Source organism: Dermochelys coriacea, chromosome 8 (genome assembly GCF_009764565.3).
Source record: "Dermochelys coriacea isolate rDerCor1 chromosome 8, rDerCor1.pri.v4, whole genome shotgun sequence".
In the NCBI taxonomy this organism is placed as follows: Eukaryota; Metazoa; Chordata; order Testudines; family Dermochelyidae; genus Dermochelys; species Dermochelys coriacea.
Window position 1 is genome coordinate 21,441,986 of NC_050075.1, and position 26,613 is coordinate 21,468,598.

Sequence of the window (26,613 nt, forward strand, 5' to 3'; positions counted from 1 at the left end):
CCCTTCCTTCCTTAATTCCTTCACCACAGACAAGACTGTCCCTTTGTGGTGCCCTAAGCAGCAGCCCCCTGGGGGCGGGGGCATGTCCCCAGGCCTCCGCGGGGGTGGGGGGGAGAAGGGGGCTGTGCCCAAGCTCTGTGGAGGGCAGGAGCAAGCTTGGGGGGCGGGGGCTAAGCACCCCCCAGCATAAGCCGGAGGAGTGGAGCGGGTTGGGGCCGGTTCGCTCCACTTCCTGACATCTGGTGATTGCAGGACTCCGCGCCCATGGGGCAGCAGGAAGTGGAGTGACCCAGCCTCAGCCCGCTCCGCTCTGCTCCCCTGGTTCCCAGCCTTGGGACTTGGGGGAACCGCCCCCCAGCACTCACTGGTGGCACGGAACAGGTTGGGGCCCGGTCACTAAACTTCCCACCACCCGGTGAGTGCAGGCTGCACCCGACCCCTGCTGCAGTCCCCCAGGACGTAGCTCAGGGGAAGGAGTGGAGTAGGGGCAGAGTTAGAGGTGGGATGGGGGTGGAGACTATGGGGAAGGAGTGGAGTGGGTGTGAGTTGGGAGCAGGGGCAGCTTTCCTGGTCCGCTCAGCTAGCTGGGGGAAATCAGGCTGGCAGCTGGAGCAGCATGCAGCTGCATAGGGCACCAGGAAATTTGGGGCAACTTGGTGCCCCAAATTTCCTAGTGCCCTATGCAGCTGCATAGTTTGCGTGTCGGTAAGGATGGCCCTGACCCAGATATTTTTCTCTCACTCTTGACCAGTGAATGCTAGATGCTACTTTAAAACCAAAAAACACATGAAAATGGAATGCGCCTTCCACTGCTGGTAGAATATATATACATGAATTATCTTCCTTTATACGAAGGAATGAATATACATGAATTATCTTCCTTTATAAAAAAAAAAAAAAAGGAGTGTTTAAATGGCTTTAGAAGATCAAATAGGATGTATTTAAGAAGCCTAATTTACTCATTGTCTGTACTGACACTGCAGAAAGAATTCTATATCCACACACATTCTTTAAAGAATGAAGAAATACACCCAAGGTTACTGGTAGCAGAGTTATACAGTTTGACTTTAGACAGCCAATATAATACCTCTTTTAAACATGAATTCAAAGTGGCATTCATGTCTTAGGATCTGGGAATGTTAATTCATTAAAATAAAATATTTACAAGAACTTCAGACAGCAAGGTGACATTTCATATTATATGTAGGTACAGCAAACGTTCTTCAGATTAAAAAAAAAATCAAGGGAAATGTTTGAGTTGTGACTAAGTCAGATAACGACAAACCAAAGAACGACAAGAATGAAACCATCAGAAAGCCAAAGTAGCTCAGCACACAGGCTGTGTTGTCACTGCAAAACTGATATTCTTTCAGAAGTTTAATTGACCATATACATTTATTGCTTTTAGTTAACATGGGACTAGTGCCATTTGCTTTAAAAGTGCTGACTATCTACCAGATTTTAGAACAGCAAACGTAACTGTTTACAAAACAAACATTGAGTTTGCTGGCAAAGCCAAGATATTAATGTTCCAAGTCTTTATTGAGCATATGCAGCTAAAAACTAACAGTGGCTCAGTCTGGAACAATGAAAAGGAGCACTTGCGAATACAGACTAACACGGCTGCTACTCTGAAATCTAGAACAATGGTGACACATGCAGTTCAGATCAAATAGATGTGTGTGTTAGTTAGGCAGCAGATTCTGAAATGCTAAAAACAAGCTTGTTAATACTTAAATTGTTTCCTGAAAAGTGGTTTGCAGACAATGTATGAAAATGTCTCTCACCATATAAACTTAAAAGACCAATGAAACGTGTCATTTTTAAACAAATGGCCAGAGCACCAGATTCTAAATGGAATCTTACCTCTGGCAAGGAAAAGGCAGTTTGGTCAATGGATATTTGCTTTAACATTAGCTAGCCTAATCTTTATTTGCATATAAACCCAAGAAATGCTAATTTATCCCACAGGATCTTCTCCCTCCTCCCCCAAACATTAATTATGAAAGTGGGTTAGAGGCACTTCCTGCAACTCTTTAACAGTGCTTTTTCTACAAATACCGAGTCTTTTCTGCAGACAATCCAACAGTGTATTACAGCACTGGAATAGGCAATCTCTTCCCCTCTCCTATGCTCACATCAGTTCTCCCCCACTTTCCTTGGCCCCAAAACTGGTCTGCTCTAGATGAGGAGGATAGCACGGAAGATCTGTTATTTCTGCCATTCTAGAACAATTCCGTCCTGGCAAGATAGCCCAGTCCTTCCTATGTGGGCAGAACAGTCATGATATAGCTAGATACAAAGTGGTAAAGATATTTTATTAGACCAACTTTTGTTGGCAGAAGAGACGGAGACAAGCTTTTGAGCAACACAGAGCTCACTTGTCTCTGTCTCTTCCACCAATAGAAGTTGGTCTAATAAAAGATTCTCTCACCCACCTTGTCTCTCATATCCTAGGACCAATACAGCTACCACAACACAGTAAACAACATGATCTAGCCAGTGATTATTAATTTCATGGTTTATTTCATTTTTATGTTGAAGTTAGATCTGGTTAAAGGTGTCAAACAGGGAGACTGAAGTCTAGCAGTAGAAGTGACTGGGTTTCAATATATCGACCAGATTGTCTATTTCTGCATCTTACTTTAAAAAGTTTGTCCAGCTCTAATATAAGTTCAGGGTGAAGAGGTCAATGTCATATTTACAAGTATTGGTCAAGATACAGACTGCTGTACAAAGACATTTATAAAGTCAATATATTATTTGTATAGCACTGCAGTTTCAAGGATGAAAGGTCTTCTTCCTCATGGCTAGCGGATATCTCTCTCTCCCTCTCCCGCAGAGACCCCTTGTCACAGAAGCCTTCTTTCAGTGGAGGCTGACCAGATGGGACTCCCCTTCAACCCTGTCAATGCTGTTCCCAGAACAGTGTGAGGAGTCACTGCAAACACATGAAAAATGTTCCTTACCCTCCGGGGATTAGCCTATTCTCTCTTCAGTAGTTCCATTTCAAGATGCACCTCTCCCACAAGAATCAAACCCAGGTTTCATGTTGCAATTAGAGCATGAATCACAGGGCCCCTGAGAACCACCCCCCACCACTCTCTCACATTCCACACACACAATTATTAAAGCCTCTAAAGTCTCGTTTAGGATATTTTCTTAATAGAAAATCCATCAAAACTTAATGTCTTTTCTAGCTAATTACCAGGACTGCTGTGAATTTCCCAGGTTCAGAAAACAGCATGAGGTGAAAAACAGCAAGACAGATGTTGGTGAATCTAGAATGCTGACTAGTGGGGGATGTAAGTAAAGATTTATAGTAGGTATATCTGACAATTGCAGATGTGAAATGTTAATCTCTTCCTCCAAATCTTCTGGCTAAAAAGTCATACAACTACTATAATATTCTCTTCCACATCTGCATGCGCATGCACACACATAAAACCAAAAATGTGAATCCTTCTCAACAAAAAATTGTTTTTCATGTATAAATATTAAACCATTGGACTCAAAGAAATTGATCTCCAACATGAACACACTGAAAGCGTATGCATCAGACAAATAGTCCCATAAGTAGGATTAACCACCACAGAACAAATGTGGTCCATCTAGTTTGCTTTACATTTTGGACAGTGGCGGATCCTTCAGAAGACTGCAACTGCTTCACTAAATCTTTGCTTTGGGCAAGTTATGGAATCTTATTTTTCAGGTGAACAACATATTTCCAACTCTCTGCAGACTATCATGAAGTTTTTTTCCTCACTGTCATCAATTTGATTTATTCAGTGTAGCCGTCTGGACTATTGACTATGGACTTTTGAATAAATCCATCCAGACTAAAACCCAAAATGGTCACCTCGGTTTCTTAAGTGAATTTCACAAATTATATGAGTAAAGTTGTTTTATTTTATTAGAATCATGCTTGCTAGGTCAATTTCAATGTGATCTAGTAATTTTCCTCCTGAGAGACCAGATAAGGGGAAGCAACTGATTAATCTTGACCAAAAAAAAAAAGTCTCATTATTTTGAATACTGTTATCCCATTATCAATGACAGAAATTCAACTCAAACTGCCAACTTTACTTGTAGACTACCAGAGTTGTGAGACACCTTACAATCAAATAAGATAATGTGTCTGCCCCAAGAACTTAATGTCCAATCAAATAATGAAAACAGACTATTGAAGAAAAGAGGAGCAATTTTTCAGTGGAGGGAAAGTCATAAGATATATGCAAAATATATTGATTTTCATCATTAGAAGCAGCACAAGTTGCAAACCCTTAGTTAAGGGCTGCCCAACACATTCCATACCACCACCCCATCTTCAATTGCTTATAATTTTGCCAAATTTTAATCAGCTGGATTATTTTAACCATGCTCAGTGTCTGCCTCAGGCCGATTTTTTCCTAGAACAGTTCAGCAGAAACAGTTTGGTCATTTATTACAATGAGGTTAGGGAAAAATATTTTTTGCCCACATTAAAATATTCTTAAAACTGTCCACTGAGAAGCTCTAGTCTAGTGACTACTTTCTTTGCAACAGGAACTTGAAATTTGATAGGTTTCAGAGAGCAACCGTGTTAGTCTGTATTCGCAAAAAAGAAAAGGAGGACTTGTTGCACCTTAGAGACTAACAAATTTATTTGAGCATAAGCTTTTGTGAGCTACAGCTCACTTCATCGGATCCATTCCGATGCTTATGCTCAAATAAATTTGTTAGTCTCTAAGGTGCCACAAGTACTCCTTTTCTTTTTTGCGAAATTTGATAAGGGGGGGATGGCTGCCCTGGTATCACATGCCTTTTGCTGTTCTCCTGAAAACACACAACTGTTTGTAATTTTCTAGGTTCTTAAAAAAACAACATGAAAAACAAAACCCACATTAAAAGAGCATTAAGGTTTCAAAGTTAAACACTTAACAGTTAGGAAATGGCAGAAGTAAGGTTGACGGTACAACCATAGTCTAGGGCCCTGGTGCACACGAATTAGGATAGCCTCTAATTATTTGATGACAAAATTTTTTCTACAAGACCCTTCCCTTTGTCCTGTGCACTGATTGGACAATCCCCACTGAATGGATAGCTATTCAATATATCTTTTTATCCTCAACACTATGTGGCTGCCTTATTTACTTCACTTCACATCATCAGACCCTACACTGAATAAGAGTTGATAATTTTTCTCCTGGGTTTTTCTGTGATGCTCAGATAGTAGTATCTTAGTTCTTTACAAATATTAATGAATTTATCTTCACACCACGTCCATGAGGTGAGGTTGTACTATCCTTATTTTATACCTGGAGAATAGAGGCACAGAGATTAATGCCAAAATTGACAAGTGTCAAATATTTTGGATGCCCAATCTGAGAAGCGCATGATCTAGTTTTTCACACAGTACTTGGCATTTTATTGCACATTACATGTTCAAAGCAAATCTCCCACTGACCTCACTTGTAGTTGAGAGCGCTCAGCAATTCTACAAATCAGACTGCAGGGGTCTTGAGTTGGGTACCCAGACAATGAGGAACATGAATGAACTTTTTGATTTAGGTGACTTGCCCAGAATCATATAAAAACTCTGAGACAGAGGTAGGGATAGAATCAATTCCCAGGGTGGCATTCAACTGCCTTATCTATGAGACCAACCTTCTTCTTCCTGCAGTCCCCTGCCTCATTCACTACACATACCCCTTCCAACTTTCAGAACAACTTAGGTAGGAGTCATACAAATGAATTCATTCAATATCCAATGCTATTCACTCCCTGAGTACCATGCATCCTATGCACTGAATTAAATAAAAATCCTGACATTTTGTAACTTGAGTGCTTGACTTCATAAAGTCAAAATTATTTTTTTTTCCCTCCTGGGTGCAATATATATACTTCAAAGAACATCAAAGAAGGCTTCGCAGAAGCAGTATGTTAAGGTAGGATATGTATGAAAAGGTGTTTGGGGAGAAAGAGTGACAGAGGGACAAACAAACAGCTACGACTGTTGGGAGAGGGCAGGGTTTTGAAGCAGCATTTTGGATGGACTGGTGGGGAGATGCAGGGTCAGAAGAACATTACAGTGGTTAAAACACAAGATGACCACGAAACACAAGGTTATAAGCAACTGAAATGGGAAGGAGGGGAACAGATTTTAATTAGTGTTCTAAAGGAGGAAGGGACAAGATCCAGTGACTGCTTGGCTGTATAGAAGACAGTGGAATACATTTGTAAAGCTGGATTTCATGGCAGGGAACCCTACTGAACTTGATAGTAATGGAGAATGGAGCTAGTGGGGAGGGTTTGGCAGAGAAAACTAAGTTCAATTGCTTAAACTGTACACACCCAAGTATAATTGGTGAAATCATCATTGCACCCTCTCTGGGGATAAGTAGGTTGAAAAATAGAAAAAAATATTAGCTTCAAAAAGGGAGATAGGTCAGAACAGGCTAACTTTGCATTAAATACAAATTTGAAACAATTATGAATATAAATAATGATCAAGAATGTTATCTGAATACAAAATTCTCTTCCTGTTAAATTGAGGAACAATTACCAACTCAAAGCCCTTTTAGAAAACCCGTATTATTCCCAAATTTCAACAAGAAAGAATCTCAAAGAAATTTTTTCTTTGCCACTGAATAGAGTTGGAATAAAGACAGACTTATTTTAGAAAGCATTTGTGCCCCATATTTCTCTTACATATTTTCTAAGATCTGATATATCATCTGGGCTACTACTAATTCTGCCCATTTTCTCATATCATCCTCAGTTTCAACACTACTAATAAATTAATTACACCAATATGGTTGAAAAAACAACCACCAAGACTTACTATAGAAATTTGGTTCACAAGAACAAAATAATTGAGAAATGTAAAGATTTTTTCCCCTACATTATAAGGTGACCAGGTGTCCGGTTTTCGACCGGAACACCCGGTCAAAAAGGGATCCTGGCAGCTATGGTCAGCACCACTGATCAGGCTGCTGATTGTCCAGTTGGTGGCGCTGTGCAGCGGTGATGGTAGGCTCCCTGCTAACCTCCGCACCATGCGGCTCCTGGAAAGCAGCTGGCATGTCCTCCCTCAGCTCCTACAGCTAAGGCAGGATTGGGGAACCTATGGCCCAGATCTGTGGTTAATTTCATCCAGCCTGTGGCACTCCCTGGCAGGGCTCGAGCCACAAGCACTAGCTTGCCCCATTGCAAGGAAGGGGGAGGCAGAGCCCTGAGCCTCTGTGCCCCCCCTCCCCACGGTGCTAGAGCTTTGAGCGCCTGCTTGCCCTGTTGCAGGGGAAAACCCTGAGCCTCTGCGCCCTGGCCCCTCCATGGGGCTAGAGCCATAAGCGCCTGCTTGCCCCTTTGCCCCAAGCCTCCTTCCCCCCCCCGTCGGGCTGGAGCTGCGACCACTTGCTCACCCCACTGTGAAGGGGAGCCCCAAGCCTCCACGCATCCCCCGGGTGGGTGAGTGGCCTACGATTGATTTCTCTCTGTGGGTCTATGGCCCGTAACAGAAAAAGGTTCCTCACCCCAGAACCTGCATCCTCAGCCAGAGCCCTCACTCCCACCCCCATGCCCCAACCTCTGCCCCAGCCCTGATGCCCCTCCCATCCTCCGTCAGTCCCAGCCTCCTGCACCCCAAACCCCTCAGCCCTGGTCCCACCCCAGAGCCACACCCCCAGCCAGAGCCCTTACCCCCTCCTGCATCCCAACAACGGCCTCAGCCCAGAGTCCCCTCCCACACTCTGAACTCCTCATTTCTGGCCCCACCCCAGGGTCAACACCCCTTGCTGGAACCCTCACATCCTCCTGCACCCCAGCCCGCTGAGCCAGCCTGGTGAAAATGAGTGAGTGAAGGTGGGGAGAGCAAGTGACAGAGGGAGTGGGGAATAGAGCGAGCAGGGGCAGGGCCTCAGAGGGGCGGGGAAAGGGTGTTCGGTTGTGTGCGAGTAGAAAATTGACAACCCTACTACATTAGGTCAACAGCTTTACTACTTGAGGGGATAGTGTACAGAGAAAGATCTCACAGAAGTGGAGAACTGGCTGAAAACCAGCTGTTCATTTATTCAAACACTTGCTTTTTTTTTTTTTTTTTTTTTTTTTTTTTAAAGGACTGACTTGTTGTAAACAACTACAGCGTTTAGGGTGGAAGACGTAAATCGGATACCACTGAAACACTCGCAATCTTAACTGTTCTAATGAAATTTTGTTTTTACTGAAGGCCAAGAGTTACTATGCAAGATCAACAATAGATAGCCTATGGATAGATCTACACTGAAAAAATCACAGCTGCCAGTTGACTTGAGTTCGCAGGGCTCGGGCAAAGGGACTGTTTATTGTAGTGTAGACATTCGGGCTCAGGTTGCAGCCTGAGCTCTGGGACCCTCCCACCTCGCAGGGTCTTAGATCCTGGGCCTGAATGTCTACACCACAGTTAAACAGTCCCTTAGCCCAAGCCCCGTGAGCCTGAGTCAGCTGGCACGAGCCAGCCGCAGGTTTTTAATTGCGGTATAGACATACCCTATGAGACTCAATGAGGTGTTCTCTTCCCGCAGGCTCCCTGGGAGAAGAAAACATATGCACATACCAAGAGACTTTCTACTGAGGTCACTATGTTTCAAATGTTATATCGACTCGTGGACTAACCAGTATATGAATTTAGAAGCTAAGTATAGGTCTGTGTGTGTGACGGCTGGGTGGGGGGTAAGGGAACAAAGAAGGTAAGCAAGATAGCATTCTCTGATGGCATCCTGAGTGATCCATTCAAATTAATTTGTAATAAAACGTAAGGCACACATTATAAAGACAAATGACAGGATGGGATGAGTTGTAAAAGTGAATACTCCAGGAAATGAAATCACAGGGAAAAATGTTTCAGAGTAATAAACCTCAAAAAGGGGAAGCACACACAGCAAGCTCAGCATGTACCAGAAATGATTTTTTATTTTATTTTATTTTTTTTAAAGCAGGTCAATGAGATAGACACAGTGGAAGACAATGGACTATGCACTTGAATCAAGGCTTGCACTCCCTACAAGATTAGATTGCCAGATAATGCATGTACCAGTGTTAAATGATGTGCGTAGTCTCCACAGAAAAGGGAAATCAACCATCTGTGGCATCCTTATGCTGTCAGCCAGCGTGGCAAATGGCACTATGCAATCAGAAAGACAGTGCTCACCTGTTCTCAGAACTAGGGCACAAAGCCAGGCAAGCATCATTATGGAAGGAGGAGGGAAGGATAAGGACTCTCAGTGTTTATCTGGACTTCTCCCCCTTAAAAGGTACATTGACTGCAATGTAACGCAACAGTTCTTGCTAGTTCGTGAATAAAAAAGTAAATTATATTGGTAATTCTTAGCAGCTGGAGACAACTAAAAATCAAATAAGCATGCACCACTGTCTTCCTCTCCATTCCTCCTTTCCACACACAAGGCCTTAAATCACTGCATAATCAGTTTGAAGGTTTCCTTCACAGCATGAGAAATAGAGCACAAGGGAAGAGGAGGGTGCATAAAAGCGTGGTGGCAAAGAGAGGAAATTGACTCAAGAGTTACCAGTAATTACATTTTATTCTTCATCCTTCACCACCACTATAGTCTCTTTGTTATGATCTGCCAAAGAAATAAGGCAGCAAGTGAGGGGTATAGAGCATGAAAAGCTGCTTGTAATATTGGACTCACATTTGGAAGCAATATCAATTTTATAACAAGAAAGCCCACCTCTCAAGAGGAAGCAAGACAGCTATCCATAAAAATGGCAAGGGTCAGTCCCTTTGTATGATCTACCCATCCAGATTTTTATGACAATAACAACGTTTGTGTTTTCAAGACATCACAAAAGTAAATACTCGGTAGTTAAAGACAAATAACATGAACTTTATAAATGCCCTGAATCAATTTATTACAACAGACCAATAAAAAAATATCAAAGGGCACAATTCTCCATTCTATGGCTCAAATCAAGGGAGGAGCTCGAAAGCCAAGTGGCTCGGATAGAAACTATTGAATTAGTATCAGGAAATACCAATACCATGTTTTCCAGGGGGTGAGTCTACCTATTATTAATTTATAAACTTAAGTATTAGGGTTTTTTTCCAGGCCTGCCTGCTTGGCTGCCTGTCTAATGGCAGCACAATAAACAAGACATCTCTAATCTTCTTAACAGAACTCGCAATACAAAGTTCAATTCCTTTCTTCTAAAAGATTGTGACTCTTAAGAGAGCGGGACATCTTGCAGACTCACGACATCAAGTTCAGGGTTGACATCCAATTCCTCTGCTCCTTAGTCTGACACACTGCTGCCAACTTAGCAGGCATGTTCTCAGCCCTGATGGGGAAGAGAATATACGTATCCTACTCCAGCATCCTCTCATCAGCAGCGTAGGAACCATATTAAACTTGTAAGAAACCCTTGCTTTCCCAGCTATATTGTCTGTGTAGCAAAACTAGCCTGTATGGACACACTATTTTCAGCATTTCTTCAACCATTAGTGCAGCTGCACCAGTGATATGGTGTAAGCGCCATGACAGATTTGGTGTAGGCCTTTTCTGCTGTGTCATTTAATACCACCTACACTAGAGCTTATAAAGTTGCTACCACTGGTAGATGTGTGCACATGCTAGACTGACACTGGGAAAATGCTACAGCAGCAAGGCCTTTGAGGAATGCTAGGACAGACAAAGACACGTAGCTGAAGCCTCAAAACCTTTACTTGAACCATTAAAATCCTGAAGTGGAAGTCTTCTTTTGAGGTCAATAGCAATCGCATGCTCCTGTTGAATGCGATTACCACCACTGTTTGAGCTAGATAACAAAATGCACATTTTTACTTCTGGAGAGCTGGATTTAAATTTAGGATCACAGCTGAAAATGAATATGCTGGCATCAATGCAGGTTCTTTCAAGGGGGAATACACCACACAGTACCTAGGACAATTCATTCAGTATAATTAGTAACCTCTTCAGGAATGCAAGAGAAAGCTTGCATGGAGATTACTTAAAAACTGTATTGCTTTGAGTCTCTCGCCAAGAATGTAATTCAGCAGTTTCATCAAGAAAATTAAAAAAAAAAAAAAAACCAGCATTAAATGCCTTTTATATCTTCTCATGGATTCAGTTAATAGAGAAGCGCTAGACATATCAGATTGAGTTGCAGAGTACACAGCTCCACTGATTAGTAAATCTTACGCTGACAATTATGCTACTGCCTGCTTGCCATTCAAAGCCAACAGCATAAACTGGTCTTCATCTGCTAGTTCAGATAGTGTAGTTTTGAAGTCATGAATCAGACCATCCACTTCCTGCTGCAAATGAATGCCGTGCTGGCCAAGGATTTTAATTGTTACATAATAATCATTTTTATGAGGTACAAGGGAAAGGATTTAAAGAAAAAATAATTGACATTTACTGGAAGCTGAAATAAAACATATATCTCGTTAAAAATAACTTACAATTCAAGATGTTCAAAGTGTTTCCCCTACATGGAAATGCTAACAACCACCAATCTGTGTGCTTGCAGCAAGATCAAAATAAGATTAAACTAAGCTGGAAGTCTTATAAAGAAAGCTTTGCTTTTATGTTGACTGAAACGTACAATGGCAGCATAATAGTTGAGCAACCAGCTATCTCAGATTCTCAAACACACCGCAGAAGGTCAACAGGAATTCAGGGAACTGATAGGCAGGGACATCTGGTGTACATCAGATCTATATTTTGTCACAAATTGAATAGTTATAATATCCAGCACACTGTGCAGACACCTATTTATAACAATATATTGTTTTCATTTTTAAAATGGAAAAGAAGAGTGCATTTAGCTAAATATTTTTTCTTTTAAAGAACTGCCACTGACTTTCCCATGTAATTCAAGAACTCATGCCTGAAGCCAGTACACAAATAAGGACACCTATATATATATATATATATATATATATATATAAAAACATGGATATATGAGACAACTTTTAAAGACTGAAGATTACTTAAAGTTTCATGAAGATGACTCCTTAGACCAAAACCAACAAAATAAACCCAAACCTTTATAATCTTCAGCTCTCTTTTCCATGAAAATAGGGGGGATGGGAGGAACATGAGAGAGAAGGTTAAAAGGCAAGGTGGGGAGTCAAACGACCCATTCACAGAAAACTTCCTGCTGGCAGACCCATTTCTCATACTGAAGGGATTCCAGCTTGAGTGCCTCTGCTGATCTAAACCGTGGCAGGATAGCAGACTCTTAGCTAACCAGCTCCCAAACAATTTAGGGTTTTATAGGTCAATTCTGAGGTCTTGAATTCTAGATGGAAAGCTCTTTTCAGCAAGCACAGATCCAACAATACTAACAATGTGCTCCTGATGTGCAATTCCTTAATAAAAGCCGTTGATTCCGCACTAGCGGAGAAGATCGTACTGATCTCAATATGTAGCACCATGCAGCGCACATTATGGTAATGGTGGTAACTTTTCATAGATGTATGACATTTACATTGGACAAACATACAGTGACATGATATGAATCACAAGACAAAGGTCCCTATTTACTGCATTTAAAGAATGTGATGTTCTAGCTCAAGTATTCATTGCAAAGCCACTAACATTTTTAGCATGAGAGGGGCATGAGTTCCATAAAGAAATGTACAAAAATAAGCTTGCAAACCTCATAGCTAACAATTGTTTTACAATGGGAAATGATGAAGTTGGGTAACTTCAGTTAATGTCACACCTTGAGTTTATCCTACAGGCATAATTATTAGCAGGGATCAAGTCTCACATCAGCCAATTAACCAAATGCAGTTAATAACCTGCTTCAGCTACTTAAGCTCCTCAGTTAATTAAAAGATTGGAAAAAGCTTGAACTAGGGTTTTTACCTGACAAATTCACTACGCAGTATCTTTAATGATTGAGAGCATGGCTACACTTGCAGATGTAGAGCGCTTTGAGTTAAACCCGCCTTCGGAGAGCACAGTAGGGAAAGCTCTGCAGTCTGTCTACACTGATAGGAACAAGCACACTGGCGTAACCACATTTGCGGCACTAGGAGCAGTGAATTACAGGCAGCTATCCCACAGAGCACCTCTTCCCATTCTGGCGCTGTGGCTTGTGGGAAGGGGGTGGGGGAGTGCAGGCCATTCTGGGTTCTGTCCCAACACCCTGTGATGCATCGGTTTGCATCCCAGCAATCCCTGTACTTCCGTCCGCATTTGACGCCATCTTTCCATGTTTTTTGTACTGTGTGTGCTGTCTTCCCTCTCGGTCTGCGGGAACAGACCCCGAACTACTGAGGAGTATGCCGACGAGTCTCGCCAGCACGTCACGTTTGGCAGTCGAGTTATTCCTTAGGATCCAAAGTTACAGTGATGGCTCCGACGATATTGACTCAAGTAATGCATATGACACGAGTTTGCTTGTGGCATTCACAGATATGCTCACCAGCGTGGAATGCCACTTTTGTGGTCGGGAAACAAGCACTGAGCTTGTTTCGTCGACATCGTCATGCAAGTCTGGGATGACGAGCAGTGGCTGCAGATCTTTTGGATGAGAAAAGCCACTTTGATGGGACTATGAGGAGCTTGCCCCCACCCTACGGCGCAAGGACACGACACTGAGAGCTGCCCTGATGGCGGAAAAGCGGGTGGTTATTGCAATCTGGAAGTTGGCAACTCCAGACAGCTACTGCTCGGTCGCTAACCAGTTTGGAGTGGGAAAGTCGGCCGCTGAAATTGTGTTGATGCAAGTTTGCAGGGCTATTAATCGCATCCTGCTCAGAAAAACCGTGACTCTGGGTAACATACATGATATTGTGGATGGCTTTGCACAAATGGGTTTCCCTAACAGTGGAGGGGCAATAGATGGCACACATTCCAATTTTTGCACCAGCCCACCTAGCCTCCAAGTACGTTAATCGGAAGGGGTATTTCTCTGTGGTTCTCCAGGCACTTGTGGATCACCATGGACATTTTATTGACATTAATGCAGGCTGGCCCGAAAAGGTGCACGACCCAGGCATCTTTCAGAACACTGGCCTGTTCAGGAAACTGCAAGCCGGGACTTTTTTCCCCAGACCAGACCACCACCATAGGGGAAGTAGAAACACCCATTGTGATCCTTGGAGGCCCCGCTTACCCATTAATGCCATGGCTTATGAAACCCTACACAGGGAGCCTTGACAGCAGCAAGGAACGGTTCAATAGGCTGAGCTGGTGCAGAATGACTGTGGAGTGTGCTTTTGGCAGTTTAAAGGACCGCTGGTGCTCTCTGTATGGGAAACTGGACTTGGCTGATGACAGCATCCCACAGTTATAGCCACATGCTGTACCCTCCATAACATTTGTGAAGGGAAGGGTGAACGAGTCACTCAGGCATGGAACTCGGAAGTTCAACACCTGTAGGCTGAATTTGAACAGCCAGAGGGCAGGGCTATTAGAGGGGCCCAGTGCAGGGCTGCAAGGACTAGGGATGCCTTGAGGGAGCAATCTGATGCTGAAAGCCACCAGGAATGTCTGGTGCCCTGCACAGGAGCGAAGCGCAGTGGTTTCAATGTTAGTAGGAATCTGTGTTTGCTATGCTGACTTGCAGTGCCTGTTTCTTTCCTGGGCTAAGGTATCTTTTACTTTATGCAATAATAAAGAATGTTTTTAAAGCCAAAAAATCCATTTATTGAAAAGAAAAAATTCGTTTATTGAAAAGAAACACAACTGCTTGAGAAACAGAAAGGGCAAGGGGGTGAGGTGGGGAGGGGAGGGGAATGGTACAATCACAGATTTGTGTATGTCCTGTTATACTCAGCCTTCCTGTCTGGAGTGCTGTGCAATGAGTGCTACACTTCAGGATGGCTATACTGCATGGTGATGGGGGTTGAGTGCAGAGGGTAAGGGTGGTAGTTTTCAAGGCTGGGTGGTGAAGCTACAGGTGTTGGAGGCAGCTGGTGGCAGTAAGAACCCGGATGTTGGGGAAAGTGGGTTGGAGGTAAAATGGGGGCACAAGGAAATGAGTTTTGGGACAAGGACTGCAGGGGGGGTTGGGCACGGTAGTACTTCGCCTGCATAGCTACAAGCGCCTAGATAGAGTCCGCTTGGTGCTCCATTATGCTTATCAGCCAATCCGTGCTTTTTTGCCGGAGCACCGCGCTTTTGTGCAGGCCCTCCTCATTCTGCTGGTGGATCCTCCTTTCACTGTCCCGCCACTCCTGCACTTTTTGATTTTCATTACTTGAATGCTGCATTACTTCATGCAACATGTCTTCCTTGCTTCTACGTGGCCTCTTTCTGATTCTTTGGAGTCTTTCGGCCGGTGATAACACAGACGGCCAAGATCCCAAGGTTGCATCTGTAAAGGCAAAATGCAACACTTAACAGAGGCAGTATTGTTCACACCAGACAGAGCAAGGATTCCCCATACTTATGGGCAAGCAGTCTACACAACAGCATAATTTGCCCATCCCAAAGTGAGGGCACATAACCCACAGGAGCCCCAAAATGGTGAGCAAGCACAGGGTCAAGCGTGACTGATTGTTTCATGGCTGTACTGTCCTCTGGGTTTCTGTGCCTTGGGGAGAATCAACAGTGGCAGGGGGCCCCTATACTGAACACTGACCCCACATCTTCCACAGGAGTTCGTCCTAGAAGATATCTTGCTGCTGAGGGTGAACTGGGAAGTAAGGGAGGGTACTCTACTGCAATGCGGATTCTGCCATGGCCCATATGCAGCTTGCCTGTGTGCAGCAATGGTCCCCCCGCCCCTCATGGCACAGTGGTGCGGACAAATTAGCCTTACTGGGACAAGGAACACAGTGGCTCTCCCAAGAAACCTGCATAAGTGCATTGCCCAAGTTCTGGATGAGACCTTTGAAGAGATCACTGAGGCTGATTACCACGATGTGAGAGAGCACATCAACGCCCTATTCCGCATCTAGACATGCATGCAGCCCTAACCCTCCTCACCCCGAGGGCCTGCACCGAATGACTTCCTTCCCAAAATAAAAGCCGCTTACCGGGAACCTCCTCTGGTGTCTGTCCTTCTCCAAGCACTGGCCGCCGCAACTGGCTACCTTCCTCCTGGCTTGAGAACAGCTCCTGGCTGCAGGCATCTAGGGATTCCGGGGTGTCTTCCTCTGCCTCATCACCCTCACTCCCACTTTGCTGTTCCTGCTCCTCCTCCTCCCTTGATGAACTGGGCTCTGAAGTGTCCATGGTGGTCCTCGGAGTGGAGGTGGAGTTGGAGTCGGCCCCAAGTATTGCGTCCAGCTCTTTGTAGAAACGGCAGGTAGCAGGGGCAGCACCGGAGTGGCTGTGTGCCTCGTGGGCTTTGCGATAGGCATTCCGCAGCTCCTTCACTTTAATCCTGCACTGCAGTGCGTCCCATTCATGGCCCCTTTCCATCAGGTCCCTTGATATCTGCGCTAAGGTATCGTAAATTCCTACAGCTGGAGTGCAGCTGGGACTGGACAGCTTCCTCCCCGCAAACACTGATGAGATCCAGCACCCTACCATTGCTCCATACTGGGGATCGGCTGGTGCATGGAGGCATGGTCACCTGGAAAGATTTGCTGAGAGCACTCCACGCCTGGCTGAGCAAACAACAAGGGGATTTTCAAAATTCCCAGAGAATTTAAAGGGCAGGTCTGATGATTGGTCGCCTGAGGACAGGGCAACAGAGTTCAAAGTGATGACCAGAGTGGCTAGAACAGGCATTGTGGGACACTTCTGGAGGCTGATCAGAGCGCACTAACAGACCAGGGCATACACACTGGCGCTGCAGCGCTCCAGCGGGGGCACACAAAACATTATTCCACTCACCGAGGTGGAGTACCAGGAGCGGACCAGCCGCAGAGTCAGTGCGCTCTACGTGCCATGCCAGTGTGGACGGGTAGTGAGCTAGTGCACCCAGAGTTCCTTTAATGCGCTGTAACTCGTAAGTGTAGCCAAGCCCTTAGTTTTATAGCTGGAAATGGAGATCCACTCATGCCTTACAGGAAACTGAAAAACAATTGCTCAGTTGAAAGTAAGTGTGCTTATTTATCTCTTCTCTTGTTCCTTAAGACAGACATCTGACTGAAGTTCTATGTTTCTAGGCATTAACAGAGAACAGAGTTCTCTCCCCGTTTTGCAAGACAGTATTTTATGATTTAATTACTAACAGAAATAATTTGTACATTCTTCTGGCTTATTTCATCGACATTTTTACACCAGTGTCTTACTCAAACCTACTCCTCTCATTTTTCTTAACACTATACCCCGGTAATTTCCGAAAAACTTTTCTGTCCCTGTGAGATCGACACAGCAGCTGTGTGTGCATGCAACTATGCTGATCACTGTGGTTACAAAAAAGACTGCATATAGAATGTATAGTGACAGGAAAATGTATTCCCTACACTCCTCAAATGTCAGATTTCTTTCTGTGAAATAATCCATCACCCATCTCCCAATGGTGGGCAGTAAAGTCTCTCCAATTTTACTTATCAACAAAGGCCCTGTAATATAGAGCCTTGGCACAACAGTGAATTAGGGACAGAAAGCGAACTCTAGCACTGACTGAGTATTATCAGTTTAAGATGCTAAATGCTAACAGATTTTGGCACTGCAATATCACTCAAAGCTCCGCTCAGGATTGGGAACCTAAATGTTTAGAGTCATGAAGCCTGTCCTGTAGGAGTACTTTTCTTCCCTACAATATCGACCACCACCTTTTTGACTCCTTTCCTGAGGAAGGTGGAATTTAAATTCAAGAACTTAAATTTCTTCTTTTAAAATTACTATATAGGGAAAAAAAGTCACTTTAAAAAACAAGTTGTAGTTGACACTAAATAATGAGTGTAAATATAGAAGTTCATAAGCTTCGCTATTTCGTCTCCAAGTAGTTCAGATAGCAAGATACAAAGAGAACATTTATGATTTTATTTTAACATTCACAAATTGGAGTGCTCACAAATGAAACTACTCCCAGGCTGATCTCCATAATAAAATGATGTCTTAAATCAAAGATAACGATACAGGGAAGGAGGGGAGAGACAGGTCAGCAGTTTGCTTTATTCTCCTTGTCAAAGATTTCTGGACTTGATATTCCACTAATAAGCCTGAAACTATACTTGGGTAAAAAGAAAAGGAGTACTTGTGGCACCTTAGAGACTAACAAATTTATTAGAGGATAAGCTTTCGTGAGCTACAGCTCACTTCATCCGATGAAGTGAGCTGTAGCTCACGAAAGCTTATCCTCTAATAAATTTGTTAGTCTCTAAGGTGCCACAAGTACTCCTTTTCTTTTTGCGAATACAGACTAACACGGCTGCTACTCTGAAACCTATACTTGGGTAAGCATATGTTTGGCCTGAGTTAACTCCAAGTAAATATAAAGTTGACCAACACCATCCTCTAACAATCACATCCACTGAGAGAAAAATTAGAAAAATAGCAAACTAATCTTTTTTTTTTTTTTTAAAGTAAAAATGAACTCCCACCTGCGGTACTGGCCTGTTACTCTACAATAAAATCAGACATCTATCAGCAGAGTAACCTCAGTAATTGAAGTGTTCCCGGTGTGGATGAAAGGGTAAAGAGGAATAAAGAGGTCAGCTGCCAATGCTCTCAATCATCTCAGCTCAGAGTGGTATGGAACCATCAGCAGTGTACTTGGTATCAAATTTCAGATAACTTCTACTCCTGGTTTGTTTCGCTATTAATGCATAGGATGGTAGAGGATACTTGAAAATAAATTTAGGAAGGTCTGTTTAAGTTGTTCCAGAGTAGCAGCCGTATTAGTCTGTATTTGCAAAGAGAAGTACTTGTGGCACCTTAGAGACTAACAAATTTATTTGAGCATAAGCTTTCGTGAGCTACAGCTCACTTCACCAGATGCATTCAGTGGAAAATACAGTGGGGAGATTTATATACATAGAGAACATGAAACAGTGGGAGTTACCATTGTAATGAGAGTGATCAGGTAAGGTGAACTATTACCAGCAGGAGAGCGGGGGTGGGGGGGAAGCTTTTGTGGTGATAATCAAGGTGGGCCATTTCCACAGTTGACAAGAACATCTGAGGAATGCGGGGGGGGGGGGGGGAAATAAACAAGGGGAAATAGTTTTACTTTGTGTAATGACCCATCCACTCCCAGTCTCTATTCAAGCCTAAATTAATTGTATCCAGTTTGCAAATTAATTCCAATTCAGCAGTCTCTCCTTGGAGTCTGTTTTTGAAGTTTTTTTGTTGAAGAATTACCACTTTTAGGTCTGTAATCAAGTGACCAAAGAGATTGAAGTGTTCTCCGACTGGTTTTTGAATGTTATAATTCTTGACGTCTGATTTCTGTCCATTTATTCTTTTACGTAGAGACTGTCCAGTTTGACCAATGTACATGGCAAAAGGGCATTGCTGGCACATGATGGCATATATCACATGTACTCCTTTTCTTTTTGTTTAAGTTGTGGTAGAACTCCAAAGCTTCCATGAGTTGCAAAACAAGCCTGTCTATTTTCAGTTTCTGACCCATCTGTAGCATGCAAGCTTTGATTATCAAAATGATGTTGGTGCTAGCTAGTGAAAACCACAGATACTAGAACATGATTGGAGATGACCTGGGTTACAATAATTGCAATGGGTAGTAAACTTGAAAGCAGATTTCAAGAGTCAAAGACAAATTGATCAACAGACAAAACTATTCTAACTGAGAATATTGGGGACTATGAAACACTGAGAAATCAAACTGACTGGGAAGAATGTGTTCAAATTGAGAATTATCATAATGTTAGGGGTTTCTGACAGCAGGGTGACAGGACAGAGATTATACCCTGCTACAATAAAAGTAAAGTGCTAAGGATGGATAATTTAAAATTTATTCTATGTGTTATGGGGGACTGTATACCAGAGAAGGCCAGATGGACCTATGAGATATGCTACTTTGATATCCAATATGTCCTCTTTGGACTATATTCTGCGCTGCCAGGTTGACAATCACTAATTTGTCTATCATCTAATTTCCATGGATCATGGAATATGCAGATCTTGGAACAGCAGCAAAATGCGCCAGAGTTCAGTTTTCACAGTTAAAACTTACTTTGAAATAGCATCTCATATTTGCAACTTGAAACGACAATGAAGACTTTTAGGCACAGAATAAGCATCATGTTATATAGCCAGAGGATTCACTAGATAGACAGGTATTTACAGATGACAGAGGGCAACAAACTGTATGTATCTGAGAAGAAATTACTTCAGATAACTAGGCTTTTGCAATCAGCACACAGAACTTGCTTTTACTTTCTCACTTTCCTAAAAGTGTTTGCCACTGAGTTTAGTAGGATTTAAATGATAACAATCATCAATTACTAGCATTATCTTTGATTAATCCTCCTCATATTGAAAAGCTGTGAAAATTTCACAACATTTGTGCATTACTAGTGTATAATGTGAGATGACAAGAACTGCTAGCACATGAAGGGAAAGAGAACATGAACTCGGGATTACCTTTTTTGGCAGGGGACTAGTTGGGCACATTCTACAGGCTTAATTACTTCTCAGTAGTCTCTCAGTCAGGACTGAAGTAATTTGCAGGGCTGGGTGGTTGTCAAAAATCCTCTCGAAACATCAACATTCCCTAAATGAGGTTTCAAACATTCTTAATTCAAAGTGATTCATTTCAAGACGGTTACACGTATGAGCTGTACATCTTTATAGGTTTCAGAGTAGCAGCCGTGTTAGTCTGAATTCACAAAAAGAAAAGGAGTACTTGTGGCACCTTAGAGGCTAACAAATTTATTTGAGCATAAGCTTTCGTGAGCTACAGCTCACTTCATTGGATGCATCCTCACGAAAGCTTATGCTCAAATAAATTTGTTAGCCTCTAAGGTGCCACAAGTACTCCTTTTCTTTTTACATCTTTATGAGATTTACATGGCATGTAATTACTACTGTTTGGATTATTTAGATAGGAGCATAAAGCTTCACAGAACAAAGACATTATTTGACCATAAGAACGATACAATTCACAATCAGAGCTAGTTATTAACTTGAGACACAAGAAATCCATAGATTAGCCACAAAATATAAATGTACTGTATCCATAAAGTGTACAGAACAAGAAAATTCACATAAAATGTTCTTAAAGCCAGAGCAGCTTTCACTGCTTATCTCCGTTTCCACTAGATTACCTGCTGTCTTCATTAATCTGGGCTAGTTTAGTATGCCTCTGCTGCCAAGAGTGTACAAAAAACATTCAGCTGCATTCTGAGTCACTCTATGAGAAAGCATTTTCCTTCTCAGAAGGGGCTTGTAGTTTGGATTCACTTGGACAAGACACCAAAGAGTTTGTTTGTTTTGACAGACTCACAGAATACTTCCGCAGAGACATTTCTTCTGAATTTTTGTTACCTCAAGAAAAATAACCCTAACTCTTATACAAAGAAGGAATACTATTTTGTTAGATATACATCATGATCAAAAGTAATTTATGTATAGCAATATTAACTATAAATAGGCAGAGATTCCATGCTACTCATGAATTATGCATTATTTACCAATATGCACAATTGAGTCCATAAGAAGACTAAGTCAAGTCAAATTTCCAGTGTAAAGAACTCCTGTTTCACGTACAGGTGTTTTTTTTTTGGGGGGGGGGGGGGAGGGTAGCCAACATTTATCTTGGAGTTAGAGACTAGCAACACTATGAAAAGTTCTTCACATCTTCCATGGTGGATTAGAAACAACTATTATTAAACAGATTTTCCTACCTTCACAGTTGCAAAGGATAGCCTTGTGTTGCACACTGCATACAGCATACACTGCATATCAGTTTCAATTACTGCACAAATAGATGTTGGCAGATTATAGTCTAGGAATCAGACTTATTTACGAAGAGTTAATGCTAAAATAAGTTGGATTTAAAACTGATGGGATAGGAGTATTTTTTGTCTATTATATGGGCTATGATATGTTTTATAATACACAAGGTAGCATTCATGTCACACCAAATCAATTTTCCTTCCTTTTTTAAAAGGAAAGCACAGTTACAAAATATAATTTGGTTTAATAAAGCACCTTTAATACTCAAGAAAGCAGAGAGCTGTGCACAGTGAAATAAATACTGACAATGCAGTGATTGTGTAGGCAAAGGGATAAGCCATTATGTACTCAGCAAGAGCTCAAATACAGGTTTGAACATCGTATCTGTCAGGACATGAGTTAACTCTTTTTGAAAGGCACTATAGGATTTAAAAAACCCACCAAGAAGGGGCACAAAATACCTCTTATTTCCCATTGTAACAATCCACTCAAATTAGGAATGTGAGTTTTTGGGCTAAGTGTCTCCACTTCTCTTTCCCCATATAATTAAAATGACATGAATGTTTTAAAATCAGACTAAATACATGCATCCCTTTAAAAAGTGCATTCAAATTAACAGAATAGGAAAAATTAGATTTTAGCAAGATATGTCTTTCTTGGCTGAGTTTACTTTCCAGATTCTTTTGTTTTTCTCTCTCTCTCTCTCTCTCTCTCTCTTTTAAGTGAAATTATTTTTTTTTTCTGAAAATTAAATAATTTAAGGACATGGACTTTGTTGGTACATAGAGGGTAGCCAATGAGTTAAGAAGCATTAGCACAAGATATGCTTAGGCACAACTGCCACAAGATTTATCAATTACAAAAATACCAAACAGCAATTATTTCAAAATAAGTAAGTACCATGGACTTATTCTTACCATGTGGTTTTGAATGTATTTGCTATTTTATAGGTATACTACCACTTTTGCTTAGATATAGACATATTATTGAACACAAAAAGCATGCATTATGTATATTGTAATATTTAGAATAAAAATTATTATTAAAAGTGACTGCATGGCAAAGTCTTTTTCTAGTATTGCATAACTGCCAGTAGAATACTAATCTGGTAACTATATATACACCAAATGCTTCCATCTATACACTCAGATTACAAATCTTCAGGGCAGGGACCGTGTGTGTGTTTATATATGGCTTAGCACAATGGGACACCAACCCTGACTGGGACTTTGAGTGCTACTATAATTAAATGAGAAGAAGCCCATTCTGCTCCCATGATAATGTCTAGAGTAAACACTATATAGTCTTCAAACTTCAGGTTTGCGTAAACCTGTGTGATAACTATAACACTAATGTCTATGGTTGGGGCTTGAGTGCCTAAGGATCTAGTTTCGCTCATCAAAATTCACCCACAGCCAATGTAAATTTTGTCACATTCACTTCATTATGATTTGTTTTGTTCTAGTTTCTACGCTTTGGAGTATTTCTTGAACCCTTGCTCAACGCAACTATAGAATTTGGTTCTCAGGATCCTCACTACTATAAAGATGTTTAGACACATCATTAGGATATAGCTCAATATTGTTAACAGCTTTATTAATATTTTGATCACTTGAAGGCCTCTCGCATCAACCTAGTGTAATCTCCAGAGAGTTTACCTTGGCTTCTGCAGTGTTGGTGCCAGTAGCTCAGGTGTGGAGCACTGTGGGTTGCCGAGGAAACCCCAGGGAGAGGAATGCTGCTTCCAGAATGTCGCAAGCCCAAGAATCTCAGTTGCCCAACAACCAAGAGGGAGAGAGGAGAGACACTAGTTTGAGTGGCAGAGGACTCTGCCAGCTCAGGGGAGTTATTGCAGCACATACCTGGATGGCCACCAGTGTGCTTACTCAAAGGAGCAAGCAGATTAAAGTGAGGATGATTGACAGGTTAAGACCAGGAACATGAAGCTAGCCTAACCAAAGAAAAAGGTTCTCAGGATAGACTGCCCCTGGGGTAGCAAGTGGAGAGAGCGGAGCCAGCCACTGAAGGGCGGACATGCTTTTTGGTGAACTTGGGAGTCACATGCCTGCATGCAGGGTTACACCGTGAAAACTGGCCTCTGGATATTTGCCAGCAATATCCCTCAGTTTGTTCCAGACCCTGTTCATGGCATCTCTCAATTCATAGGTTTCAGCGGGGAAAACTCCCAATTAGTTTAGGACTAGATTAGTCTCTTAGCTAAAACAGTTACCATAAGGCAAGAAATACTTGTTGCTAGATCAAGAGTCCCTGCCTGTTTCAACCTACAGTTGGGTTTTATAGAATAAGAAATGAGGATTTAGGGTTTACCCCCTTTTTTTTTTTTTTTTTTTTGGTATAGTCTGCACCTGTTCCTTGAGTCCCTCTATGGGAAGAGGTACCTCAGAGGCAGAAGCAGTACAATTTTGGCAGTGAAAAGTTCTACATGACTAGCATAGCATGGACAGTCAGACGCCTCTTATAGCTGGTGAGGGAACTGGACCAGGATCTGAAACTGAGGAGCCTCCATGTCATGGAGTTTGAGAGTGCATCAACCATTACTTAGGTAGTCAGGCCCGTTGTCTGGAAGATATCTATCCAATGACTATGTCCTACAGCGATGGGATAACTTTCTATCTGCTACTATTGAATGCATCCCCCTCACCAGCCAGCCAGGGCCTCAACATAGTATGCATACCAACAGGACATTAAAATCTTATTCCCCTCTGGTGTAAGTTACAGGGTTGGACACAGGTGACCCTATGAATATTTGTTTAACCTGGTTTGATATACCGTACGTCTCTGTGTTACTCCATGGAAGTCTCCATACATCAGGTGGCTAAGTCAGAGTTAAATGGTAGTTAGATTTTTTTCCCTTCAAAGCAGCCCTTCTGATACTTTTGCCAGGAAGGAGTGTGCCAGGTGGAGGCATTGCCAAGTAACGCTGTATCAGAAAAATACAAAGAAAACACATAGATGTGGCTGGAGGTGGGACCCAGAAGAACAGAGGCCAGTCCACCGAAGAGTAACGAAGAGAAGGTAACCAGGTAAGATCGGTATTGCATGCATCTCCTCTCCCCACAGCAGAAAGAAATGTTTCACTGATGTATACATAACTAACTATAAAGGATGCAAACTCCTTACAAGTGGGGTAGAAGCCTAGAATGAAATATAGAGATGAATCCTCTTAACTATTCCAACTATGTCAATGTTTATGTTCTCTTTGACTTTGAGTGCTGTTGTTTTCATGCTTGAATTTAGAATTTACATTCTCTCCCTACCCCAGAGCATAGTACTGCACAACTGGCTGTGCGCTTCACATGAGGGTTAGCATCTTCTTCTGATTTATGCAGTATAGGCCCTTCAAACAGAATTTCAGACTAGCTAGAATATTGGTCTTTTCTACTTTGGCAGTTCTTATGTAAGAAATAATTTCAAGATGAATTTTGCATCAGCTATACTGAACAGGCAAACACCAAAAAACTTAACTTCTTTAGCAAATATTTGAGTTTAATATGCAGGTTTTTAAAATTCTCATAATTCAGAATGGTAAATTAAAATTAATTTCACTTTTAGTGGGGTGACCTTTAAGCCCTCTAATGCTTCTTAATGGCAATACAAAATTATTTTAAGATTATGTCCAAAAGATTAGAGAAGCATCTATCAGTGATGATTAACGGGCCTCAAGACTGATTTCTGTTGATATTTAGCAGTCTCTCTCTCTCTCATCATACACACTATTCAGTCAAAAGAATTTGTAACTGCTGTACATCATTTTAGGTGGAAAAGCTTTTGACAAGTTACATGGAACTTTTCTATTAGTGCACCCCAGGGGAAAAAAAATGTACTGGAGCTAATTTTTTTCAAAAATAGGTAAAGCTAGTAAATTCATCTCCCACTGTAAAATTAATGGTTATTGGATCTGAATCCAAGGGGAATTTCATCTTGTGAAGCATTCTTTATGCAAGTAGAACTAGACAAAACTGCTCCCCCTCTCAACTTTTTGTTCTGGCTGTGGAGCTGCTTGCAGAAATTAGAACCAGTCCAAGTTTATCAAGAATAAAACAGTAGAAATATAAAATTAAGTTGATTTGGTTGCAATCAAATATGCCGATATTTGTTACCAGTCCTGTGATTGTTAACTCTCATGCAAACATTCATATTTTGGTTATGTTTCAGAGTTCTATCTAGAGCAGAGCTGGTTGGAACATGGGCAAAATAAAAGTTTGATGAAAGCTAAATTTTACAAAATTTCAGTTGTTGAAATTGAGACCTCTGGCATATAAAAAACAAAACCTTCCACTACCATTATTTTTCTTAACTTTTATTTTTTAACTTGGCAGTTTTAAACTATAGACATATTACCTTTGATAATATTTTTGGATTAGGATCAGTCCTTAGGTTGCTAAACAACTGCTCAGAAAAAATAAAAAAGGAAAACTGCCAAATGGAAAAAATCCTGGCATTTAAGACACCCACATCTGGAATGGCAGGAGTTGATCCAAACAGCCCAAGCTTCTAATCCAAGTTACCGCTCCAAGAAAGCAACTGAACACATAGTGAGACCACACAAAATATGTTTGGAAGTGCTAGTTTTACCAATATAGAAAATTAAAGCCTGACTGGTAAACTGAGCACACATGGACAGTATCTGCTATTAAGGACTTGAGTCTTTTAGTTTGATTTCTGTAGAGTTGTAGGGCTGTAACAGTTCAGAACAGAAGACAAGCTATGTATCACAATCAAGACACTATGTTGCTTTTAAATATAACTGTGACTGGCACCTTAAAAATGCTAAAGAGAAACAAAGCTATATAATACTTTGTCCCAAAGTAAAATTTTGCTGTGCAAATGTGCCAAT

The 26,613-nt window shown here is 41.8% G+C and overlaps 1 protein-coding gene across 2 annotated transcripts in view; it reads right to left on the bottom strand.

The window, feature by feature from the left end:
• UBTD2 (ubiquitin domain containing 2) overlaps positions 1-26,613 on the bottom strand; it is a 109,102-nt gene that overhangs the window by 61,858 nt on the left and 20,631 nt on the right. Inside the window, exon 1 of one of the 2 annotated variants that reach the window (XM_038414784.2) lies at positions 23,414-23,742. The exons of the other annotated variant lie outside the window; for it this stretch is intronic. Coding sequence (XP_038270712.1) covers positions 23,414-23,615 — 202 coding nt within the window. The 5' untranslated portion in view covers positions 23,616-23,742. Of the gene's footprint in view, positions 1-23,413; positions 23,743-26,613 lie in introns of those variants that run through there. 2 annotated transcript variants of the gene reach the window in all.